The sequence below is a fragment of the Sus scrofa genome, chromosome 9 (assembly GCF_000003025.6).
Source record: "Sus scrofa isolate TJ Tabasco breed Duroc chromosome 9, Sscrofa11.1, whole genome shotgun sequence".
In the NCBI taxonomy this organism is placed as follows: domain Eukaryota; kingdom Metazoa; phylum Chordata; class Mammalia; order Artiodactyla; family Suidae; genus Sus; species Sus scrofa.
The window spans coordinates 136,636,417-136,660,354 of NC_010451.4; the positions used below are offsets into that span (position 1 = coordinate 136,636,417).

The 23,938-nt window shown below is 58.3% G+C and overlaps 1 protein-coding gene across 12 annotated transcripts in view; it reads right to left on the minus strand.

The window, feature by feature from the left end:
• Positions 1-23,938, minus strand: part of GRB10 (growth factor receptor bound protein 10) — a 162,190-nt gene that overhangs the window by 56,054 nt on the left and 82,198 nt on the right. For 8 of the 12 annotated variants that reach the window (XM_021101958.1, XM_021101955.1, XM_021101957.1 and 5 more), the window contains 2 exon segments: positions 7,840-8,044; positions 4,198-4,339 (listed from right to left, as the gene is read on the minus strand). The exons of 2 other annotated variants lie outside the window; for them this stretch is intronic. In XM_021101958.1, coding sequence (XP_020957617.1) covers positions 4,198-4,339; positions 7,840-8,009 — 312 coding nt within the window. In that variant the 5' untranslated portion in view covers positions 8,010-8,044. 12 annotated transcript variants of the gene reach the window in all.

Below are 23,938 nucleotides of genomic sequence, written 5' to 3' on the forward strand. Positions count from 1 at the left end.
GTGGGAAGAGGGTCACCTTGGGGCTCTGGAATGTTCTCAGGCTGCACCCCTCAGTGGGCTCTGAAACACCTCGGTTTGGGCACTACTCCCAGAAGTCTGAGGGATGGGCTTCACCTTTTAAGAACCATCTAGGCCAATTCTGCCTCCCTCCCCAGAGCGGGTTCTGCGGGAAGCCGGCCGTGGACAAAGCGGCTCTGTGATCCTAAGTGTCTGAGAGGCTGAGTCAGCCTAAAACGCAGCTTTTCCTCTGCTTAGGATGCCTCAGAGCCTCCAAAACCCAGTGTGGAACGCAAATTTCCAAGGAGGTGACGAAGCCAAGGGCATTCTGAGGGCTTGGAAAGCGGAAGTCCCTGATTCCTTCCGCCTGAGGGACCCCACAAAGCCTGGCTGCCTGATTCTCCCTGGGGGACCCCACGAAGTCTGGCTCCCCAATATCCCCAGGAGACCCAACAAAGCCTGGCTCCCCAATTTTCCCTAGGGGCCCGCACAGATCCTGGAGGCCAGTGGTGCTGCTTCTGTGGTGGAGCTGCAGGGTCTGGCTGCCCTGTTGCTCCCCTGTCGCTGTATGGCATTTCCAGAGGGGCCACAGAGCCCACCCCCCTTCATATGAAACCCAGTCCCCAGGCTCCGCAGCCGCAGTCCCCAGGCTGGCTCACCCCAGAAGGAGCAGCACTTTCCCACCAAGCCCCAGGGCCTCTTCTGAGAGGCTGCTCCCTCAGAAGAGCTCCTGCTTAAGTGGAAAAAAGCTTCCTGACTCCCGCCCTCTGCGGGACCAAGGCGCTTAATCAGAAACGTGTGCTGCGCTCACGCTGCCTCTCACACAAAAGCATCCTTCCCAGCAGCGAACGGAGGACCCACAGGCTCTGGACTCATCCAGGCCAAGTCCTGCCTCCGCTTCCAGCCCAAGTACTGCAGCTTCTGGGCATGGTGTGGCCCCACGTGGGAACCGTCTGCTCTCTGCCGTGTGGACACGAGCAGTGACCACCTTGAGACAGGTGCTAAAGCACCCGGCCCTTCCCGATAGGACCCGGACCTGCACGTGACCACAGTACCACGTGACACATGGAAAGCCTCTCCCTGGGCCAGGCAATGCATCCTTCTGCTCCGGTGACCCTCTTAAGACAGAAGTTACCCTTACTTCTCACGGTTCTGGAGCCCGGGGTCGGGGTCAAAGGGCGCAGGTGGGGCTCTGGTGAGGACACTGAGGCCTGTCTGCTGCTGTGCTCTCACCCTGTCCTCACTGGTGCTCCCCTTCTACTGCCACCCCAGGACCCCTCCCTAGGCCCGAACCTAAGGCCATGGCAGCAGGGCTGGGCTCTAACACAGGCACCCCAGGAACGCAGACGTGCAGCCCACGCGGCACCCCGACCGCCAGGATGCCCTCAGCTCGGGCCAGCCCAGGACGCCTCTCCCACAGCCCATGGCCAGGATGCGACCGCAGAGTGGACACAGCCCCAGGTGGGGGCAGCGTGGGAGAACTTCCAGGCTTCGCCTGGTGCCTCGTGCGGAGAACGCCGGTGGCTCCGGGGACATCCAGTCCTTCCAGGCAGGCGATGCCTCCTCAACTCCCCCCCGTTGCTGTTCTGCCTTCCTCAGAGATGGCGGCTGCTGTCACTGTCACAGGAGGGTCCTTGTGGGCGGGGCCCACACTGCAGCCAACCAGCTCGCTTCAGGGTCTGGCAGAGGGCCTGGCACACAGTAGGCTGCAAAGGGCCCAGCCTGCAGGCCTATAGGGCAGTCGGGCTGGAGCTGTGGCAGAGCCGGCTGCAGCAGTGAACCCGAGCCTCGGCTGTCTGGGGCTGGCCTGCCAGGGGGGCTTCGGGTCCTGCCTGCAGCCACGGGGCTGTCCTGCCACGCAGTGTTACCCGGGGAGTGGGACAGTACTGTCACACGTCACATCGCATCACAGTGGCTGCTTTCCAGGCAGGCCTGCGATCCACACCTGCCCACACCCGCCTCACTGAGCAGCCACCCATGGTTGCAGAGCAAGAACCAGGGCGCGGGGGAGGAGGCCCTGCCCTGTCCGAGATGGATCTAGAAGGCGCTGGCGAGAAGGCGGGGCTGCCTGACCCCCTCGCTCCTCCCGCCCCTCTGACCAGAGACCAGACAGAGGTCCCACGGCTCCCGGCTCCTCCCAGACGCTAACACTTTCCTCCTGCCCAGGGGACCTCCAGGGAAGGAGGCGGCATTGGGTGGCCCCAGGCGTCCCGCGAGTTGCGTCCCTTTTTATGCCACCTCAGCACTGGGAGGGGACGCCAACCCCAGCTGCTTCCTCTGACTTTGCAGCAAGAGGAAGAAGGGCAGCTTTCTCCCTCCCTCGGGGAGCAGCAAAGGAGGCCCCGCTCCCGTCACGGTCCGCCCCGGAGGCTGAGCAGCAGCTCCGGGCAGCCGGGCATCACCGCCCCCAGAACACATGCTTCAGGGTATCCCTCTTCTGCGGGACAGAAACGCCCTTCGAGCCAGCTCAGCGCCACGCAGAAGCCCAGGTTCCCCACGCCTGCAAAGCACGGGGGCGCCCTTCCTGGCTGCTGGGCCCCGAGGGCTGGAGGAACCTGGACAGAAACACAGGCACCCATGCAGCGTTCTCGTGGGGAACCAACTCTGATCCCAAGAAAAACAGCAGGCAGAATTCCTGGGTTTCCTGATCCTGCTTCCAGACTTGGACGGTCCATGGGGGTGGAGGCCTGTGTTCCTGCCAGCCACTGAGTGAGCCAGATACTATTTCCGTGGTCTTATTTTAGGATGGGAAGGCTGTAAACAAGCTCCGTGCCCAGGCCACAGACAGCGTGTCTAGACCCTCTTACTTGCAACAGAAGGTCAATGGGAAGGCAGCCTTCCCAGATGTACGTCAGGCATGTGACAAGTGCCACCGCCCCAGGCTCCAGACAGAGGCCCCACCTCACCTCCTGGGGGCTGACGGGGGCGGGGGCTGCCAGGGCAGAAGGGGAGCTGCCCTGGGGACTGCCTCCCTCCCCCCAGGGCAGACCCCAGGGCCCCAGGGGGTGGGTTTGCAAAAGAAGGACAAGGCCCATCTGGCCTTGAGGACGCCGAGGGCGGAAAAGTGCAGAGAAGAAGAGGGCGGCTCTCGCAGAAAAGGCAGGGAAGTGGCCGAGGTCCACGGGGCAGAGAGGACAGCAAGTTCCCAGGACATGCCTGGTTTAGTGGCTGGAATCAGAGTGCCCGACCCTCGGGTCAGCCCCACCCCCCAGCTCCATCACATACCTACCCCTCCAGCTCCACCACCCACACCTGCTCCCTCCCCAGCTCCACCACCCACACCCGCCCCCCAGCTCCACTGCTCACACCAGCAAACCCCCCACCACTAGCTCCACCACCCACACTGGGTCAGCCCCCTGCAGCTCCACCACTCACACAGGCTCTAGCCCCCACCCCCAGTTCTACCACGCCCCCTGCAGCTCCACCATTCAAATCACTCCCAAGCTCCATCACCCACTCCGGTTCCCCCAGTAGCTCCACCACTGACCGCCGGGCAGTAGAGACCACAGATGCTGTTGGCATCATCGTTGTTACCATTATCACCCCCCACACACCCTGGCAGAGCATCGCTGGGTCTCCCTCCCAAGCCTGCAGCCCACCCTGCCAACAGGGGATGGCGGGCGGTTTGACCTTGGACACGGTACTGAAACTCAGCCTCCGTTTCCCACCTCGGGGGTGACGGCTGTGTAACAGGCAGCACAGTTTGACTTTAAGGTAGAAACTGCTGGTTTAAAAAGGTGCTGGCATCTTCTGGGTCCAGTCAAGATTATACGGAGCGGATCATACTGAGAGTCAGGAATGTTGCAAAGCGTCCAGCCCGGGTGCCCAGGAGGCCCAGCATTTAAGGGCTCAGTATGCAGACAAAGACGACAGTGGAGACATGTCCCCGGGGAACTGAAATTCATCTTTCAGCACCAAATTACTACTACCACTATCATTCACCATTTTTATGAGACTCTTCTGTAACATCTAAACATCTAACACATCCCAAAGGTTGTCTCTAAAACGTCCCCGACCTAAGTGGAGTTGTGGCCGATGGATTAAAAAGCCTCATGAAGCTACAAGTCTGGCAGCAACGGGAAAAGACCGAGAAGCAGAGATCCCACAACTTCCCTCCCTTCTTCCCAAAGTAAAAAGCCAGCTCACCCGTCTCAGCCCCATGCCCGAGCAGCCTGACGCTCAAACCAGAGGTGGGCTTACCTGCTTGGCAGCGGCCTGGCCTGGCGGTAAGGAGCCGGGCGAGAGCACAGGGGGGCTCCCGGGGCCACAGAGCTCGGGGAAGGGGTTGGGGATGGCAGGCAGCGACGAGGTCCTAAACTGCTGGTCCTCCTCCTGCAGGCGCCTGTGACAGGAGAGACAACCTCGTTACAAGCTGCCGCCGGCTCTAGGCCCAGGACCAGGTCAGAGCTGCTGGCGCCTCCACGTTCATACCGCTGCACTCACGGCCGTCAAACGGGGGAGCAACCTCGGTCCACTGTCGGGGAACGCACGATAGAGGCTGGTGCAAACGTGCAGGGGGCTGTCAGCCTCAGCAGGAAGGGGATTCTGACACAGCTGCCACGCGGATGAGCTCCGAGGACACTGCTAAGTGAACCCAGCCCGTCACCACTTCAACCGAGCACCGAGGACAGGCACATTCAGAGAGGCAGAAATAGAGCAGGGGGGCCAGGGGCTGGGGACACGGAGAATGGGAGCCAGTGTTTAACGGGGATGGGGTGTTGGATCTGCAGGATGAAAGTGTTCTGGATCTAGAAGAAATAGGGGAGATGGCCCCCCTTTTAGTATTTATTTATTTATGGCCGCACCTGCGGCATACGGAAGTTCCCAGGCCAGGGACCGAACCCCTGCCACAGCTATGACCTGCGGCAACACCGGGTCCCTTAACCCATGGCACTGGGCCGGGGATCAAACCTGCACCTCCACAGCAACCTGAGCCGCTGCGGTGGGATTCCTAACTCACCCCACCGCATGCCAGAGAGCTCAGCCATGCTGGTAACACAGCCCGATCTTCCGTAGCAGCTTGTTTGTGGCAGGGCATCCAGGTGACACACAGGGTCTGTGTCACACAGAGCGAGAGGGGAGGAGCTCCCACCTCGCTCACCTCCCAGCCCCCAAGCTACCGCTAACCAGTGACCCGCTGGAGAGTGTTCATTTCATTCCAAATTTCAGCTCAAGAGCCTGACTGTCTGATGCTCTCGTTCACAAAAGCGTCTCCTTTAGGAGGCTGTTTCGAGCCTTTTATATCTTTTTTTTTTTTTTTTTTTGGCTGTGCCCACCGGCGTGCAGAAGTTCCTGGACCAGGGATGGCACCCACACCACAGCAGTGACCAGAGCCACAGTGCCTGCTAGGCCACCAGGGAACTCGAGTGTTTAAAAAAAAAAAAATCCTGTTTTTTTAGGGCAGTGAAATTACTCCCACGATACCATGCGATTGGGTCCCCATCATCATATCCATTTGTCCAAACCAGAGACCACAGAGCATCGCCAGCCAGCCCAGGGTGGTGGGGGGCACGGGCTCCAGGGGACAACGACAGTGATGAGGCTTGTCAGGGACAACAAGGCACCCCTCCCCGACGTGGGATGCTGATAGCAAGGGGGGGCTGTGTTCACAGGGAGGGAATGTGGGGGGGGTGTCCCAGCATCTGCCTCTCCATTTTGCTATGAGCCTAAAATAAAATGATGCTACTGAAGCGGCCAGACACGGAACATACATGCACCATTCCACACACAACAAACACCCAGAACAGACCCTCCACGGGGCTGTGGGGAGGGAGGGAAAGAGGTCTGGGCCCCTCGGGAGATGGAGATGCTCCAGAACCAGGCGGGGATGGGGGACAGGGGGCGCCCCCGGGGGTGCATCCCCCCCACCGCCCCCCGCACAGTGCTGGGCATGTACTAAACGCCACTACCCACACAGTCTAAAGTGATTCAGTTCAAGTTGGGTGAATTTTACTGCAATAAATTACATTCAAATATTGGGGAAGAAAGTCCCATGTTGACTCAGAGCAGTTCACAAGCATCACCCAGAGCAAAACTAAGGGACATTAGACGGGGCTGAGGAGAGTCCTGCTCAAGAGGCCTGTGGCCCAGGTCCGCCCTTGCACCACTAGCCGGCGACCCGGGCAGGGCTGGGATGCGGCCTGGAGCAGGACCGGGAGGCAGGCTGGGCCGCGCTCCTGAGCTCTCTTCAGCTGTGGGACCATCTGCGGGCAGACCCTGCTCCTGGGCCCCTGGGCCGACCTGCACGCGGGCCACCATCCTCCCAGCACGGCTGTACTGCCCATGACATCGGCTACGGTAGGAGGCCTCGACAGACTGCCACACAGGAGGGGCCTGGCACACTCAGGAATCCTCAGCAGACTCATGTACAAAACGAATCCTTGGGCTTCTTACACTGGTCACCCTGTTTTTAAATGCACCCGAACCTAAGAAACAACAGCACTCACGTGAGAGAATGCCACTGAGCAGAGGCTGTGCTTGGCACCAGTGTCTGCTCTCTGCAGGGCCCTCCCGCCCTGTGCCCCTCCATCCCCTGCGGAGCTCTGCCCCCCGCAGCCCCCAGCAGAGGACAGGCACAGCCAGAGCTCTGTGCTCAAGGGTCCCGGGCAACGGACTGGCAAGGAGCCAGGCCTTCCTGCACCACCGACCCCCGCCCAGCCCCAGGCACCATCCTCCCAGGGGCTCATAAGGCTGCCTCAGATGCGTGGCCAACATGTTCGGGTCCCACAGAAGCTCACAGAAGAAAAGAATGCCTCCCCGGGAGCACAGGACACAGGCGTGACGCTCCAGGGGGCAGAGCGGGACACACACGGGAAGGAGGGCTGTGACGAGGGGCGGGAAGCCGAGACGGCTCCACCTGCTCCGTGTTCACTCTGCCCCCAACCCCCACGCGCAGCTGGCCACCCTGGGCAAGAGGGTCGTCCAGCTGCAGAAGGCTTAGGATGTCAGATCTGAAAGAAGGCTCGGAGATGTTTCCAGAAGCAGAGAGAACCCTCCCTCCTCACAAGCACAGGAAAGGCGATTCCCAGCCAGACAGAGGACCGAGACACAGCGCCCCACACGCCCTCCGTGAAAGTCAGGGAGGCGGTGGGTGAGAGAGAGTCCCTCAGCTGCCCTCACCCGAAACCTGCCAGAGTCAAGTCAGCTCCAGTCAGGGCCACGGAGGGGGTCCAGCTGGATTTCACAAACACCTCCGCTCAGAAGGCCTACAACGCCTTCATTGCTCCCCTTCGCAGCTGCTGCCCGCCCACTTCTCCCCCCTCCCAGGCAGAGACAGAGCCGAGGGACCTGGACACACTGCCCCACACCCCCTCCAATCCAAGTGCTGACAAAGCTTGCCAGCCGGGGACACATGGATGGAGAAAATGTGGTACCCACGCATGACGGACTATTACTCACCCATAAAAAAGGATGGAGACGCTGTCGGGTTCTTAACCCACTGAGCAGGGCCAGGGATCAAACTCTCATCCTCACAGAGACGCTGTCGGGTTCTTAACCCACTGAGCCACGATGGGAACTAACACTCAGTTCAGAGTCTGCCTCCTTCACTCCCCAGAGCCCCTCCCTCCACCCTAGCCTTGCAAATTCCCTGGAGGGTGTGGTCAGGTGTCTGAGGCTGTGCAGCTCTGAGCAGCCCCTGGACCCCACAGCCCCTCTGGGCCGTGAGGCCCGGGAGCCTGCAGCTGCCTGCCCGGCCCTTAGCCCACTTACTCCAGACCAGGCTCCTCTGCCGGTTGCTGCACATCCCAGAGGGCACAGAGCAGGTGCTTGTAAAAGTGCCCTGAATTGAACCCCCGCCACGGGGCTGGACAGAGAGAGGGGTCCGCGGGCCCCACCACCCACCTGGCGGCGAGAATGTGCAGGGGCTGGGACCGTGGCACCCGGTGCCTCGGCGACGCCTGTGGCCGCAGGGGCCTTGCTCCCGGGGGCGGCGGGCCGCGGGCATGCTGGCCGTTGTGCAGCAGGGGCGCCGTCTCCGAGGCCGAGCACAGGCTCTCCAGGGACGCGTCCATGTCGTTCACCAGGGCCTCCAGGTCCACGTCATCCTCTGTGCGGCAAACGGAGAACAAAAGAGACGTCAGCAGGCCTGAGGGGCCCCGGCCGAGGTCACCTCGGTTCCACAGCACACATCATGTGGCAACACAGGTGGGCAGAGGACGGGAATGAACCGGCCCGTCCCGCGAGGAACCGTCTGTCTCGCAGCATCAGCAGCTGCCTGCATCCCAGCAGGTCCCGCACACCTGCAGCCCCCCTGTCCAGGAGGCCACTCTCCGTGGGCTCTGCCCAGGCCGCTCCAGCCCTGCCCCGCCCTCGTCTCAGCCCTGCCCTGTCCCCATCCCAGCCCCACCACCGCCTGCTCGGGGTCCAGGCCAGGGTCCTGGTCTCTAGCTCTCATGGGAGCTCAGCAGGGGAGCCAGGCAGCCCGCCCGCCCGTGGGCAAGGAGTCAGTGAGTTACATCACCCGCCCGGGGACAGGGCCTGGTGCAGGGTAAACCTGGGAAATGGGCCTCGGGGAATTGAGTGACCTGCCCCAGGCCACACCTGCCCTTAGCAGGGAGCCTTAAATCTGGAAACACAGTTGGGGACGGAGCCGTGGCTCAGTGGTAAAGAACCCGACCAGGAGCCATAAGGATGAGAGCTCAATCCTGGCCTCGCTCAGTGGGTCGGGATCTGGTATTGTCGTGAGCCGCGCTATAGGCCACAGACGCCACAGATCTGGCGTTGCCCCGGCTGTGGTGTAGGCCGGCAGCTGCAGCTCCTGTTTGATCCCCAGCCTGGGACCCTCATATGCTGCGGGTGCGGCCCTAAAAAATAAAAAGAAAACAAGGTTGGCAGCTGCCAAAGTGACCCACCAGGTGCTCCCTTGAGCAGTGAGCCCACTGGACACGCCCCACCTCTCCCGGCTCCCCCCACAAAAGTATCTGATGCCTTGCTTTGTTGAGCCTTCCTGTCTCACAGGCAGAAGGGACGAAACAAAATAGAACCGCGTCAAAACCTAGAAGGCATGGCAGCCGCAGGGCGCAGGGTGGTCGTGGGCAGGAGCAGGTGGCCCCTGAGTGGGTGGGGAGCTCCAGCCTGAAGCAGGAAGTCCGCCCCCAGGCCCCTTTACCCTCAGGCAGCGATGCCCAGCTGAGGAGTCTGGGGAGGGCCTGGACCAGATGAGAGCCGTGGCAGGCAGGGCCCTGAGGACAGAGGGACACGTGGATGGACTGGAGGGGAAGATGGACAGGGGCTACAGGAACAGCAGCCATGGGGGTGCAGTCCCGCCGGAGCCAAGAACAGAAGCCCAGGTGGGGTGGCGGTGCTGGGGAAGAGCTGGGGAGAAGGGGGCGTGCAGAGGTTAGGTAATCCTGGGGCCAGGTGTGAAAAGGCCACAGTGCTGAATCAATCAGTCATTACCATGAAAGCAATGATCAAGCCACCACCAGGGAGGACGCGGGAGTCAGTGGGCAGGGTTCCTGCGCAGAGTGCAGGAGACACGGCGGCAGGTGTGGAAGAAGGGGACAGGACAGCAGGACGTCCTCCCTGCAGGGCGGGTCTGCACACACCCTCCAACCCCTCACCCCTGCGGGGCCAGCGGACCAGGCCCTCATCCGGGACTCAGGACAAAAACCATGGGCAACGGCTGCCCGTCTGCCAAGACCTCAGCTGCTCATCTCCGGAGGAGAGGCACACGTCTCAGTGGAGTGCACAGACGGGGCTGCTGGAAAGTTCTGGGATGTGCCATCATGATGGCAACCCCTCCTGACTCCTATGCAGCTGACCTCTGACAGGTGCTTCAAGTGTGTAGAACAGTTAGGTCCATATGCCACCTTCACCACGATCAACTCCACAACCCCACCTTAAGGGACCTTTTAAGACTCAGGGGGTGAAACACCAAGTCCACTGGAATTATGGAGTAGGCGTTGGTATAGTCAGGTGGCCTTGGTATGGACAGGAGGCCTTGTGTGGACAGGTACCTTTGCATGGACTGGTGGCCTTGGAATGGACAGGTGGCCCTGGCGTGGACAGGTGGCCTTGCTGTGAACAAGCATTTGAGGAAGCACAACAGGCATCAGGTGTTTCACCAGCAGCATCTCCTACTTGATTAAATCCAAGAGGAGAAACCCAGCAGAACGCAAAGGCCACTGGGGTCCCGGCTTTCATCCTGCTTTAGAAGTTAACCAGGATTAGGCGTTCCCGTCGTGGCTCAGTGGAAACGAATCTGACTAGTATCCATGAGGACACAGGTGCGAACCCTGGCCTTGCTCAGTGAGTTGAGGATCCGGCACTGCCGGGAGCTGTGGTGTAGGTCACAGATGTGGCTCGGATCTGGTGTTGCTGTGGGGCAGGTCAACAGCTACAGCTCCGATTCCACCCCTAGGCTGGGAACCGCCATGTGCCGCAGGTGTGGCCCTAAAAAAAAAAAAAAAAAAAATCAAACAGGACCAGCACTCTCGTCCCCTGACAGATTTCTGTTGAGAAAAATAAAAGGTCCTGCTTGGCTCCGGGGGATTCTCCCTTGAGTTATTTCTGGCCTGTGCCCGCCGGTGGGGAACCACCGGGGGTCCTGCCCTCTCCCTGCCCCAGGTCCTTCCTGGGTCCCCACCCCCACCCCAGTCAGGCCCCCAGCTTTCGGGACACACGGAATCCTGACGTCCCTGAGAGGACACACAGAGGTGACGGGCCGTGAGCTGATACACACAAGGGCTGAAAAGCCCAAGTGCGAGGCGACCCTTCGCTCCTCCGAGAGGTCGGCGATGAGACCACGCTCTACTGGAACACACTGGCCGGCGAGTCTCTGCTAGAACCAGGTTAACCCCGCGACGGTCACTTCCTACCTGGGAGGTGTCATGAATCGAATCCAAGCACCACGTGGGCATGTTTCTCCCTGCCTCTTTTCCACAGCCCTCAGAGCACAGACACAACTCCTGCAAGCGTCTAAACTGTGCCACCCCAGGACAGACGCCAAGATTTCCTGCGGGGTCAGTTAGCATTTTATTTGTTTAGATGATAAACTCACTTCGGGCTGTCTGATTTTGCCTAAGCTTTGTTAAATTCTAAGACTAATAATTCGATCTTCCCCAGGGGAGTTTTAAAGGGCTGACTGATTTTTATTTTTATTTATTTATTTATTTATTTTTGTCTTTTTGCCTTTTCTAGGGCCGCTCCCGCGGCATATGGAGGTTCCCAGGCTAGGGGTCCAATCGGAGCTGTAGCCGCCGGCCTACGCCAGAACCACAGCAACGTGGGATCTGAGCCGTGTCTTTGACCTACACCACAACTCATGGCAACGCCGGGTCCTTAACCTACTGAGCGAGGGCAGGGATCGAACCCGCCACCTCATGGTTCCTAGTCAGATTTGTTAACCACTGCTCCACGATGGGAACTCCAGAGCTGATTGATTTTTAAAGATGTATATACTTCTCTGTACGCCACGGCTCCTTTTTTTTTTTTTTTTTTTTTTTTTTTTTTTTTTTTTAATAACTACACTGCGATTTTACTGGAATGACATTCAGTTCTTGCAAACATTCCACGGGCCCATCTGTCGCAGAGGGCGCATGTCCCATGCCTCCCCTCCGCTATCCATCGGCGTGAGGCCGAGTGGACCAACCCTCAGTCATGCGAGGAAGCCTTTCTACGGGGGTCATGCAAGTGGCTGAATCAAACAGCCAGGGAAAAACAACGCAGATGCTTCTGGAAAGAGAATCAACATGAAGCATCTACTGCTGCTAACTTGAGACCAACATGTGTGCGGTGAGACGGCGCCTCTGAAAGCGATCCTGGAGCCAGGAGGGGAAGCAGTTTTACACGTAAAACTCCCCTCCACGCAGGTCTGCAAGGACACAGTTACTGGACGCATGCAGGGCAAACAACATGGCTGTAAATCAGGCTATTAATAGTTATTTTCCTTCCTTAAATAACCTGACCCTAAACAGGGCCCCGACTCTTGTCCTGAATATCTGAGTCGATCATCTGACCTGCACTGGGTGTCACTGCCACTAGCAGCGAACGGAGGCTAGCTGAGCGTTAAAATGGGTCCGGAGTCAGAGACACATGTGTGGGTTCACAGCCCATTCCAGGTGAGCGTCTACCAGGAACCAAGCCAAAGAGGCCCGGCTGCAGGCAGAGAGGGGAGAGTGAGTCACGGGGCACTCGCCTGGCAGCCCCCAACCCCCGCTCAGTTCACCGCGCCCCACAGTGGCTTCTTTAATGACAGTCAAGATGACACAGGATCTGCTCCACGAGATCATGTCGGCGCCTTAAAGAAATGCTCTTTGCACCACGTGCGCATCTGGCCGCAGCAGCTCAGCACCCCCCCCCCCCCCGTTTCCACGTGGAAGGCGCACTCGGAAGGGACGGAGAGCAGGTGGGGCAGGACACTTACAAGGCTAGAGCCTGGGGGTGATAAAGCCTCAGGTCAGAAGAGATGTGTCCCTGAGGAGAAAAGTGAATCAAGGCATTTGTGAGGCTGATAGAACAGAACCACATGTTCCATCTAGGAACTCGGCTCCCGGAATCCTTCTAACTTCCCACGGAACATGAGTGGGGGCAACTTTTAGCATATCTGGTCTCCTCTGGCTGTTCCCGGGACAGCTCCAGAGCTCCCGCTAAAGGCGAAAGAATCGGGTTTTTTCTTCATCATCATGAGCCCCTTTCCCACTATGTCTGAGTTGACGTTAATACGGTGATTTCTAGAAAGCCCCCAGTAACCACGTGATGGAGACTGGTTGCCAGGGGAACCCGGGGCCCAGCTGTGTGATGAGAGGCCTGGCACGTCCAGCCCCACCCCCACCTCCAGGGAGGGAGAGGCGGAAGGGGTTACATTAGTCGCAAATGGCCAGTGAGTTCACCCACGATGCTGGTGTAATGAAACCTCTGCCAAGGCCCCAAAAGCCCAGGTCCCGAGAGCTTCCGGGATGGTGAGCAGGTGGGGGTGTAGGATGGGGGCCGGTGCAGGCAGAGGGCTGGCACGTCCAGGCCTCCTGGGTTCCTTTCCCTCTGCGTCTCTTCCATCCGGCTGCCTCTAAGTGGGTCCCTTACAGTGAACTGGTAACCAAGTGAGTAAACTACGCTCCCGAGCTCGGAGGGCTGCTCCTGCAGATGATCAGACCACGTGTGCCGCTTCCGAACGGAACTGTGGTGCAGGACTCCCAGCTGGGGTGCGAGAATTACGGAGTAATTCTGGAGAACAAAGTTCCTGGTGAGGGTGGAGAAGAAAAAAGGGATTTTCTTGACAGCCCGGTACCTGAAAATTCCCAAGCCCATGCGCAAAGGCCAAAGTTCTAACACATTTCTACCGGGACAAGAATTAAAGGGCCAGCCTACCAACGTGCTGAACCTAAACCAGCTTCCCCGGGCAAGTTATTTTTGGTGATCTCTAAGCAATCAGAGCCTTGTGCAAACAGAACTCACCGTGTTACTGAGATGCCTTTTCTGCACACCAGTTAATCTTCTCTTCTCATATATTCCAGTCTCCTGTATTTAAGTCTTAGTATTTAGAGCTGCTTGGACGTAAGTTAAGCAGAATAGGAAAATCACATATTATACTGTGAAGAATATTCTTCTCTGTTCTGATTCATGATGCTTAAAGATTTTGAGCAAATATAAAAGCCAATCACCTAACCACAACTCCAAATAAAAATAAAAATGAACCCTCAAATCCTGTCATTTAAAAAACAAAAAACAAAAAACAAACAAAAAAAAACAACCGACGCCTCATTTCAGTGGTTACCATGAGCAGGCAGGAAAGAGAAAGCCGTACGTAGAATTAAGTCTGTCTAGGATACGCGCAGAAATACATACACGGCCCTGGAGCAATTCTCAGCTCCTGGTGATTTTCGTGTTTGCAAGAGAAACACTTCCCGACCTTTGGGGACGCGGGCATCCTCTCTGCTCTAGCCCCACAGACAACAGTACTTGACAAGTTGGGTGTCTACTAACTGGGGAGCACGTGGCAACAAGCGGGTCATTTTAACAATCTGGAGGAATGGGTGTGGGGTGTTTTTGCATTAGGATCACATATATCCAAAAAAGTGCCGCCAACACTTTGGGGGCGGTGTCCGGCTCCCAGAACGCTCAGCCCCCTCTCTCAGGCCCCACAGGCCACGTGGGTGGAACCATCGCCCAAAGCCTGATCAGGGTCAGCTGGTGACTTGACACTGGGCAGAGATGCGCACATGCACATCCAGGGACCGGCCCAGCTGGACAAAGCGAAGATCAGAACCACCGCCCTGCAGTGCTGATGCTGGACTGTCTGCTCCCTGCTTTGTGCTGGCAGGTGGCAGCACACTTACTTCCCTCGGAGTGCCTTGCCTTCGCCCCGTCCACGCGTGGGACCGTGCGTGCGGGGAGGAGGCGGGCCGGGGTCGTCGTGCGTCCAGTCCCTCGAGAGCTCCGGCACTTCCTTCTGTCATTGAGGAACTCCACGGACCCCACGGCGGGTGATGGAGCCAGGATTCCACCCGCTGCGTGAGGCTGCAGGCACTACTTATGGGTCAGGGAGGCAGGGGCAGGAGGAAGAAGGGATGGGCTGGTCCTGGAGCCTCAGGTCCCTGGACTTGCAGGGACCCTGGGCTCCGTAGTCACACCTCCTTTTGCTTTCAACTCGAGGGGAGACACTGTCCAAGGCTGGGCTGCCCAGATCCCTTCATCTTTGATTCCCCGAATGCAGGAGGCCTCACAAGGGGTGGAAAAGAAATCAGTATCTCAGGAAAGAGGGGCTAAAATCCTATCTCCCTCGGGGAAGGAGAGGATTCTGCCAATTCCCAAAAGCCGAAACCAGAAACTCCTGAGTTACCGGTGGAACCCCAGCTGAGTTACCCTTTCTCCTCAGCTTGCCCACAGCCTGCCATGAAGCATCGCGAACCCTGTCTGGGCCACAGAATGGAGTCAAGTTCATGGAGCTCTCTCAACACCTGACAGCAAACCCTGGGCCTGCGTCACAAGGGCCCCCGTCTGCAATGATTCTGTTTCACGGCAGGCGTGCCCTCCGCCCGCCCAGCACAGGAGGCGCCGCTGCCCCTGGAAGCCTCCGCATCCACTTCTGGTTTCCGAACCCGCAGAGCACAGGGCGGTCCTGAGCGAGGCGGGTCAGGCACAGCCCACGAGCTCTCAGAGCGGCCGCTCCGGGCTGGACCGTGAAACGTTTAGGAGCTCACGTCCAGGCCTCTCGAGACGAAGGGCAGCAAATCCCGCACTTCGCCCAAGCAGCAGTGACTCAGAGTGCCACACCGTGGCCTCCCCGGGCCTGCCGTCCGAGCTGTGTGTCCAGCGCCACGGCCACGCACAGCTGCCAACACTGAGGGCTGGCGAGTGTCCCTGCGCCTCACACGGCCGACTCGTTTCACCCTCCCAGTAACGAGCAGGATAAAAACAGCTCTTCGGCAGCGAGGCAAATAAGCCGGCGCTCGGGGGGAGACGGCCCCCGGCGGCAGGTGACAAAGCCCAAGTTAGAACTCTGATCTCTTTTCTCTTCGAAAGGTCAAAGTGATTATTCCGAACGACGGTGCCGGCGGCCAGGCCGGGCTGCTCCGCGGCGCTCCTGGGAGGCCCGTCGGGGAAAAGCCGGCCCAGGCCGATCCAAAGTGGGGGCGCTTAGCCTAGCTTAGCCTGGAAGCTGAGCACGGCTCCTCGGCCCACCTGCAGGTCTCAGCAAACAGCTCTTCTCCCAAATTCCGCACCCTGAGGACACCCCACAAGACACGGGCCGATGTTCTGAGGATGCGTCTTATTTGGCGTGAATGTGAAAAGTGGAAGGAAACCCAGGGACGACGACGGCAAATCACATCGCCGCAGGGGCCGGCAAGCCCGATCGGACAAGGCAGGTAATCAGAGAGCAGCCCTGCAGCCACGGGGCGTCTGATCTTCGCCCCCGAACGGCACTTCCTTTTCAAGTTGCGGGTCTAACGCGACAGAGTGAAGGTGCAGAAACAAAGCAGTACACACATGGATTTTTGTTTTGTTTTGTTGGCATGCAGGAAGTTCCTGGGCCAGGGATGGAACCTATGCCGCAGCTCCAACCAGAGCCACAGCAGTGACAATACCAGGCCCTTAACCCACTGAGCCACCAGGGAACTCTATGTTAATTTTAATTATGTAAAAAAAACCTTCCTGGAAACAGAAAAAAGCATGAAAAATAAAATCAAAAGTAGGAACTGTCCCTTTGTTAGGGTGCTGCTGAAGCTACCTGGGATGGGATCATTTTTTCTCATGTCCACACCCAGAGCATACAGAAGTTCCCGGGCAAGGGATCAAATCTGAGCCACAGGTGCAACCACGCTGCAGCTGCGGCAATGCTAAATCCTTCAACCCACTGCTCAGGCCCAGGGACGGAACCCACACCTCCACAGTGACCCAAGCTGTGGCAGCCGGATTCTTTTTTTGTCTTTTTACAGTTGCACCTGTTCCAGTCCAGGGTTTCACTCGGTGCTGCAGCTGCAGGCTAATACCACAGCCACAGCAACACCGGATCCGAGCCATGTCTGCAACCTACCCTGCAGCTTGCAACAACGCCTGATCCTTAACCCACTGAGCGAGGCCAGGGGTCGAACCCGCGTCCTCAAGGACACAACGTCAGGTTCTTAACCCACTGAGCCACAGCAGGGATTTTGGGATCATCACCTTTTAAACGTGTCCCAAATCCTTTTCCACACTTGACAGAGAAGACGGAAGGCAGACCCTCTGTCTCCACCCTTCCAGAGGGGACATGAGCTGAGTAAGCCCACTCCATGCCAGAGCCTCAGCGAGATGCCAGCACAGGCTCAGACCCAGGTGAACAGACTCTGGCGGGGACCCTGGTCCCGCACACAGCACTGTGCGTCCCCACGGCCGCTCTCAAGACTCAGGCAGAGGGCCAGCCAGTCCTGGTTAGCCTGTCAGTCGGCCCTTCCGGGCAGAGCTGCCACCGCTTCTCAGGAGTCCCTGGGTCCCTGATGCTTCCATGTCCCTTCCTGATACCTCAGCCCCAGAGGAGCCAGTCCTGGGCAGGGGGCAGGGAGGGAGAAGACGCTGGGATGGGGACACGTGGGGGATGACCCTCCAGCAGAAGGAGAGTGGAGCCCCTCCCTGTCACGAAGCCGAGCCGCTGTTCTAACACCTTCTGCAGCCATCAGCTGGGAGCCAGGAGGCGTCTCAGCCCAGCCTGGCCTCACCGAGCACCAGAAACTCCCAGCCTGGCTCTTCCCGACTCGTAAGTAAACACACTCAGGGCACCAGGTAGGGCAGTGGTTTTTAAACGTCTTGGGCCAGAATCCTCTCTTATAACTGGTTTTCTTTGCCATTCTCTCTCTCTCTTTTCTTTCTTTCTTTCCTTTTTTTTTTTTTGGTCTTTTTTAGGACCACACCTGAGGCACATGGAGGTTCCCAGGCTAGGGGTCGAATCGGAGCTGTAGCCGCCAGCTTACAGCACAGCCACAGACACGCCAGATCCAAGCCACGTCTGCGACCTACACCACAGCCCACGGCAACGCCAGATCCTCCACCCACTGAGCGAGGCCGGGGACGGAACCCGCAACCTCATGGTTCCCAGTCGGATTCGTTTCTGCTGCTACAATGGGAACTCCCTGAACCTGTTTTCTTATTTCTTTAAGCCATTTTAATTTTTTTGGCTGTGCCTGCGGCATATAAAAATTCCTGGGCCAGGGATCAAAACTGTGCCACAGTTATGACCCGAGCCACTGCAGTGTCACCACCAGATCCCACAGCCACTGAGCCACAGGAGAATTCCTGAGCCATTTTTAAAAAGCAAAAGCAGGTATACAGCAGCCCCAAAATTGCGAGGCAGGACTTGGAGCTGTTCACACACCCACGTTCAAAGCAGCGCCATCCACAGCAGCCGAGGGGTGGGAAAACCATCCGTGTGAGAGGAGAAAGCAGACGGGCCCGTCCTGGGGCGAGAGACCATCCGTCACTAAGTGGAAGGAAACGGACACACCCTCGCTATGAGGCGGGTGACCCCGGGACGCGACGCCCAGTGAGAGAAGCCACTCAGCTGGTCACAAAGGGACCAGTACTCCATAACTCGGGCGGTCAAAGGCAGAGACAGAAAGCGGAAGGTGGGTGCCAGCGGCTGGAGTGGGCAAGGGGCGCGATGACTGAGTGGGAGTGGATTTCAGTTCTGCAAGTACCGCAGTTCTAGGAAGAGCCGGTGGGGAGGATGTACTTAAAATCACCGAACCACACACTTTAAAATGGGTCAAGACGGTACGTTTCATGTGAGGGATGTTTTACCACAATTTGAAAAAATAACAACAGTAAAAGCATTTTTGAAATTGGAATGTTTAACATTCTCAAATACCGTCACTTAAGGTCTTTTCCTGGCTAATGTACTTGGGCTCCATTAAGACGCCTGGGACCAGAAAGCTGCCTGGATGGCACCTGCTTGGACCTCGAGGGGAGGGCGTCCTGGGCTGCCCCCACCAGGAGGCCACACCAGGGGACTTCTGCTGGCCACTCGGCCCCAAGCCCCGCCCCCCTGGTGGACAGGGGCACCCGCGGCCCTCCCGCACCCCAGCACAAAGCCACCTCCACTGCTCTCTGCCTGCATGCGGTGGGGGGCAGGTGGGGGCGTCCTCCCTCAGCAGAAAGAAGAAATAGTACGGAAGTCCCTCCCTACGGCCAGCGCAGGGGCAGGTGGGCTTCTGGGGGCCAGAGCAGGTGGCCCAGGGTGACCATAGGGACAGGAATTTACATGGAGAAGAGTCAAGGGTCCCTCCCTCTAAGAGTTGGGGGCCAGGACCCAGCCAGGAGGTAAAACAAGATCCCGGACGTACCCAGGCAGAGGTTGAGGGTGAGGCGGAGACCCCTAGGGGTGGCCTCTTGGGTCACTGGCCAGGGAGTCCCAGACAGTCCGGCTCGTGAAGGCCCAGGCCCGGCTCGTCCCGAGTCACACGCGACATGGGTTCCTCTTCCCAGCAAACCCTGACTTTCAGCACAAACATGTGCACGCTGCCTCGCCACTGCTGTGGACGGGGACCGGCAGGTACTCAGACCCACCAGTCCGCATCCTCTGATAAGGCGTTCCCGCTCCCATGGCTCGTGCGGGGCCCGGCCCTCAGTGGAGGATGTGATTGCAACTATGCTCAGGGGAGAGGCCAGGCTCCGTCTCTCCACCAGGTCCAGGACCACCCAGGAGGCTTCAACACATGGAAGGGAGGGCGTGTCACCACGTGCAGGGTAGATCAGGGTCAAGGCAGACGGCCCGGCAGCCACACAAGCCACCTCCACCACCGGGACAAACCAGCAGGAAAGGAAGGTCGTGCTGGATCACGCGGACTCCGATTGCCAGGAGATTCCCTTGAGTGCCGCGTGGTCTAGAGAAATACTCATTCCCCTCCGTGACTCCATTCACTGATTTCAAGAACTGGCATCTGCTCGCAGTGACCACGGCTGAGCAAAGACGGTAAGTTTCCCTCTTCCTTGGATTTTGTCCTGCCTCCCTGCTGCCAGGAAGGACCTGGACATCACAGAAGTTTCTTTCCGGTCTTTGAAGACTATCTGTGGCCTGCGCCTTGGAGCAAACCCAACACAGGAAAGGAGTTCCCGGGACCAAAAAGTTACACCTGCCAAGCAAGGACCAAGGACCTGGGCTGCAGATGGCAGAGGAGAGCCCAGATTCAGCTGTGTGATCTTCATCTGGGCCGTGAAGGGACAGCGGGGCGGGGAGAGGGGACAGGGCTACACTCGCCAAACATCACTCAAGTCGGCAAAAGACTGCATCTTTGTCCGGCCTTCCTGCGCGATTTAATCTGCTTCTTCCTAACCTTCTGATTTGGAGTCCCAATTCTTCTAGGACATCAGGCCAACTGGGTGCAAGAAACCATGCAAATAACCTATCATTCTGGAAGGTTCTCATTTTCTGTGAATCCTAAACATGAGTCCAAGAGCCCTGGAAGTGAACAAGGAAAATCCAAGGCACAGCCCAAAAGCCTGTCGCTCCCGGCACCGCGCTGGCAAACAGGCCATTGTTTAAAGGGAAATTAGAAACCGGGGAGTCTGATCATCCATCCTGTTCAACACGAACCTCTCGGACTCCGTGGATTTACCTCCATAAATGCTACCTGACGGTACCCCACAGTCTTCTTCCCTCAACAAACACTCCCGGAGCACCAGCTGCCTCTGATGTGGTGTCCGGTCGTGGAGCTACAGACGTTCATGAGAGAGACAAGAGTCCCACTGCCTGGAAGTAATGAGGTCTAGCAGCCAGCTCTGCAGGAGGACGGTCCCATGCGAAGCGTAAAGCTGCCAGAAGGAGATGGAACTGCCACCAGCTCTGGAGCACTGATGCCCTGCAGGAAGAAGCCAGGACCTCCTCTGCTGCAGGAGGTGGGGGTGGGGACATCCTGAAGAGACGCTGGGCTCCTGGCAGAAAGGGGTGACCTCAGGCCGCCCGAGGGGAACCCCAGCAGAGCCCCATGCAAGAGGGCTTAGGGACACGGGGTAGCAGCGGCGGTACCGAGGACAGGGCGTGTCCTCAGATGAAGCTGCCTTGGAGGAGCTGATGAAGGGTCCAGAGCAGCCAAATCCCCAGAGGCCGGACGCTGTCCCAGGACAGCCGTGCTCACGACTTGGCAGGAGAGAAGGATTTTACGAGCCCGCTGTTTACATAAGTCAGGACAGTCAGGCAGAGGGCACTGCTCTACCAAGAGCCCCATTTCTCAGGCATCGGGATGGGGAAGTCCTTACCAGAGGACGTACCGGGCGATTCCAGGAAAGGGCGCCTCTCCCAGAGGCACGAGGCCCGGGAGAGGCCGCTGTCTTTCCAGGATGTGCACGGACAGTGGGCTGAACGGAAAAGACGGGGCGTCTGGGATGGGGCAGGCGGGGCCGGGAGGGCTGAGATCTGCTCCTCTGGCATCTGCTGAGCAGGACCCCGGGGGCTTCGGTCTGTGAACAAAGGTTCCTGGGACTCAGCTGGCTTCTCGCTGAATCCAGCTCACTGAGTCGGGCCAGGGAATAAACAGAGTCGGGGGCTTACGAGTCATCTCATGATGACGGCTTGTCAACCCAGAGAAAGAACAGCACACTCTAAGGGGCAGCCTCCGAATCACGCCCCAGGCGAAGGAAGACTCAGGAGCATCTCTCGGAATTCGGGTCTTGATGCGGACCCGAATTCTGGTGGGACCAGCACAGAGGGAGGTTGCGCACTCGGGACTCGTGAGAGAGGGGGTTGATTTTGCCACTCTCTCTGCACATGGCACTGCATGTGCTCATGAGGACGGCACAGCCGCTGCCATTTCTTGAGCAGCTACGAAGCACCAGATCTTACGCCAGGCACACCTTGCAGCTCGAGTGCTTCCTAATCTTCCTACCCAACCAGCCACGTAGGCATTTTTAAGGTTTCAGATGAAGAAGCCGAGGCAGAGGGTCACTCAGCCACCACGATGGAGCGGGGAGTTCGTCCAGCTCCAGGGTGGACACACTGCTTCCCTGGGACGTTGTGACTTTAATTTTTTTCAGTGTTTTTGCTCACTAAGCTTGGAGTTTTCATTTCATTTTCTTTTCTTCTTTTTTTTTTTTTTTGGCCACACCTGAGGCATGCAGAAGTTCCTGGGCTAGGGATCGAACCTGTGCCCCAGCAGCGACCGAAGCCACTGCCGTGACAGCCCTGGATCCTTAACCACTGTGCCCCCGGTACACATAACTCTTTGTCATTAACCTTGAATTTCTAGAGGCTGAGCCTGGACGTTCTCTCATCTTTGCCTCCCCGCCTAATTTCACAGCCTGCACACGACAGGCGGCCAGTCCGCGTTAGCTGAGTATATGGAAAGCGGAGGCATCAGCCTCTTTAAATCATCTGTAGAATTTTCCAGAAGGTCAGACAGCCAGGCAGGGCCCCAAACTCTCTGGAAGCTGCTGAGCTCCCAGTCTGTTAGTTTCCTGGAAAAAGGCCCACCAAGCAGATCACACCCAGGCCACCAGGTAAATACACGCCAGACGTCTACACCCCACACGGCTGGCGGACTGTTCCAGGCTCAGGGGTCTCCTGCAGGAAGCATCCCCCAGCAGGTGAGACCCAAGCCGCAGGAGCCCACCTGGCCCCTGAGGTCACAGGAGTGAAAGAAGGATCTGACTGTCTCTACCCAGGATGTTCAGCCAACGGGAAACTTCGAGCCTCGGTGTCCTTGCCCTTCTGTGGTAGGGCTGGCCCTGTCACTTCTCCACGCAGCCAGGGACACCGCCCCGCACGGCACACCGCCCCACACGCGTCGCATCACCGCTGTCCCCTGCGCTCCGGCGGGACGTCGTGCAGTCAAAGTCGGACCCTTCTGGGTACCAGCAGCTTCAGGTGATATGGGATCACTCTCTTTAACCTCTGACGCTGCCCGCAGACCACGGGACAGGAGGAGCGGGCTTCAGTGGCATGCTGGGGGCTGCCCTGGGGAGGGGTCCATTTCCAGCTGGAACTGCACGCCTTCCAAGCCTGTACTCACTGCTCGCGGCTGCAAGCTCACCCTTGGCAGAGCCTGACTCAGAATTCCACTGACAAGTATTCGCCGTCAGCTGTGTCCAGTGTACTGCAGCTGGTCAGAGGGTGACCCATAAAGGGGGGGGGACAGGACAGGCACGGCTGAATGTGGCATCTCATGCCATCCCCACCCACAGCCATGACTCATTATATCCATTCCGCAGGTTAGAAAGGCAGGGCTCAGAGAGGTTAAAACACACAGGGATCAGAGAGGTTAAAACACACAGCCAGTGTCACACAGCTGTTAGCAAAGGCTAGATTCTCCCCTGGTTTGGCTAAAAAGCCAATACTCTCTTAATTCTCTCCAAAGACTAAAACAAAACCAAATCAATCAATAAATAAGAGCCCTGATCTCAAGGAACACAGAACTAAACTGCAAGGAGAGATGTGTATCTGCTGTACCAAAAACAAGCAAAGTGATGAGTTTAGGGGACAAGTAAAAGCCACAGGAGGAGCCCCCGAGGAAGCTCTGATTCAAAGGGTGCAGGAAGGAGAGGCGGGCACCCGGGAAGGCCCTCGAGTTGGGCATCCGAGTGGGGACCCCAGGAAGGAGCAGGCTGTGAACACAGAGAAGAGGTGACCGCGTCACAGCGGGCACTGCCCAGGGACGGAGGACAACAGTAAATAGCTGGTTCCAGAAAAGCAAGCATCCTGCGCAGTCCGCCCAGTGGCAGCAGAAGCCGGAAGGGCGAGCGAGGCCTAGCCGCCCGGGTCCCTGAGTCTCACAGCTGCAGCTGCCAACTCGTCCTGCAACCACAGAAGGACTCAAAAGTGCCAGAAGGGAAACTCCGGCCACCACCCAGGGCGGAGCCAGGCGGGCGATCAGTGAGAAAACTCAGAGAAACTGGCACCCCTGAGAGCCGCCCCACAGCTTCAAGGGCAGCGCCGGCCACCTTGCGACAATGCAGAAATGCAGCTGGCCTTGCGCCTGCACCTGGGGGCCCTACGCCGAGACCCCAAACAGGGAGCATTCGTCATGCAAACGTGCCTTTAGCCATGTGCCACACAAGCGGCTGGAGCTCCCTGGGATTAATTTTCAAAATCTATCGAAAAGATCCCTCCATCTCTGAGATGGAGGGATCAACAACCTGAGCCCCCATCTCCTCCAGTCCCCCCCCAAAAAAAAGGTCGGGACTCATAAAAGTCTCCCTTGGTCTGAAGGAGGCCCGGGGCTGAGCGGTGGGGTTGCCCGCCCCCCGGCACGTCCTCAGGGAGCAGCAGGGGGCAGCGGCAGCCTCCAGGCTCCCGGCTCCAGACCTGCGCCCAAGTGTCTAATCCCAAGGAGAGGCCTGCTCCTCCGGGGCTCTCCCAAAGGGTCTGCTAGTTATGTACCCGCAGGGCCTGCTCACAGGGAAGGAGCTGAGATCCCGGGGGCCCTCCTGGAGGGGGATTAGGTCACAGGGGGTGTTTAATATGAGCTCCTATTAGCCGTGTTCACACAAGCGACACCGTAACCCGGCAGAGTTACTTCCTAGAGCCGCAGCCCCAAGGTCA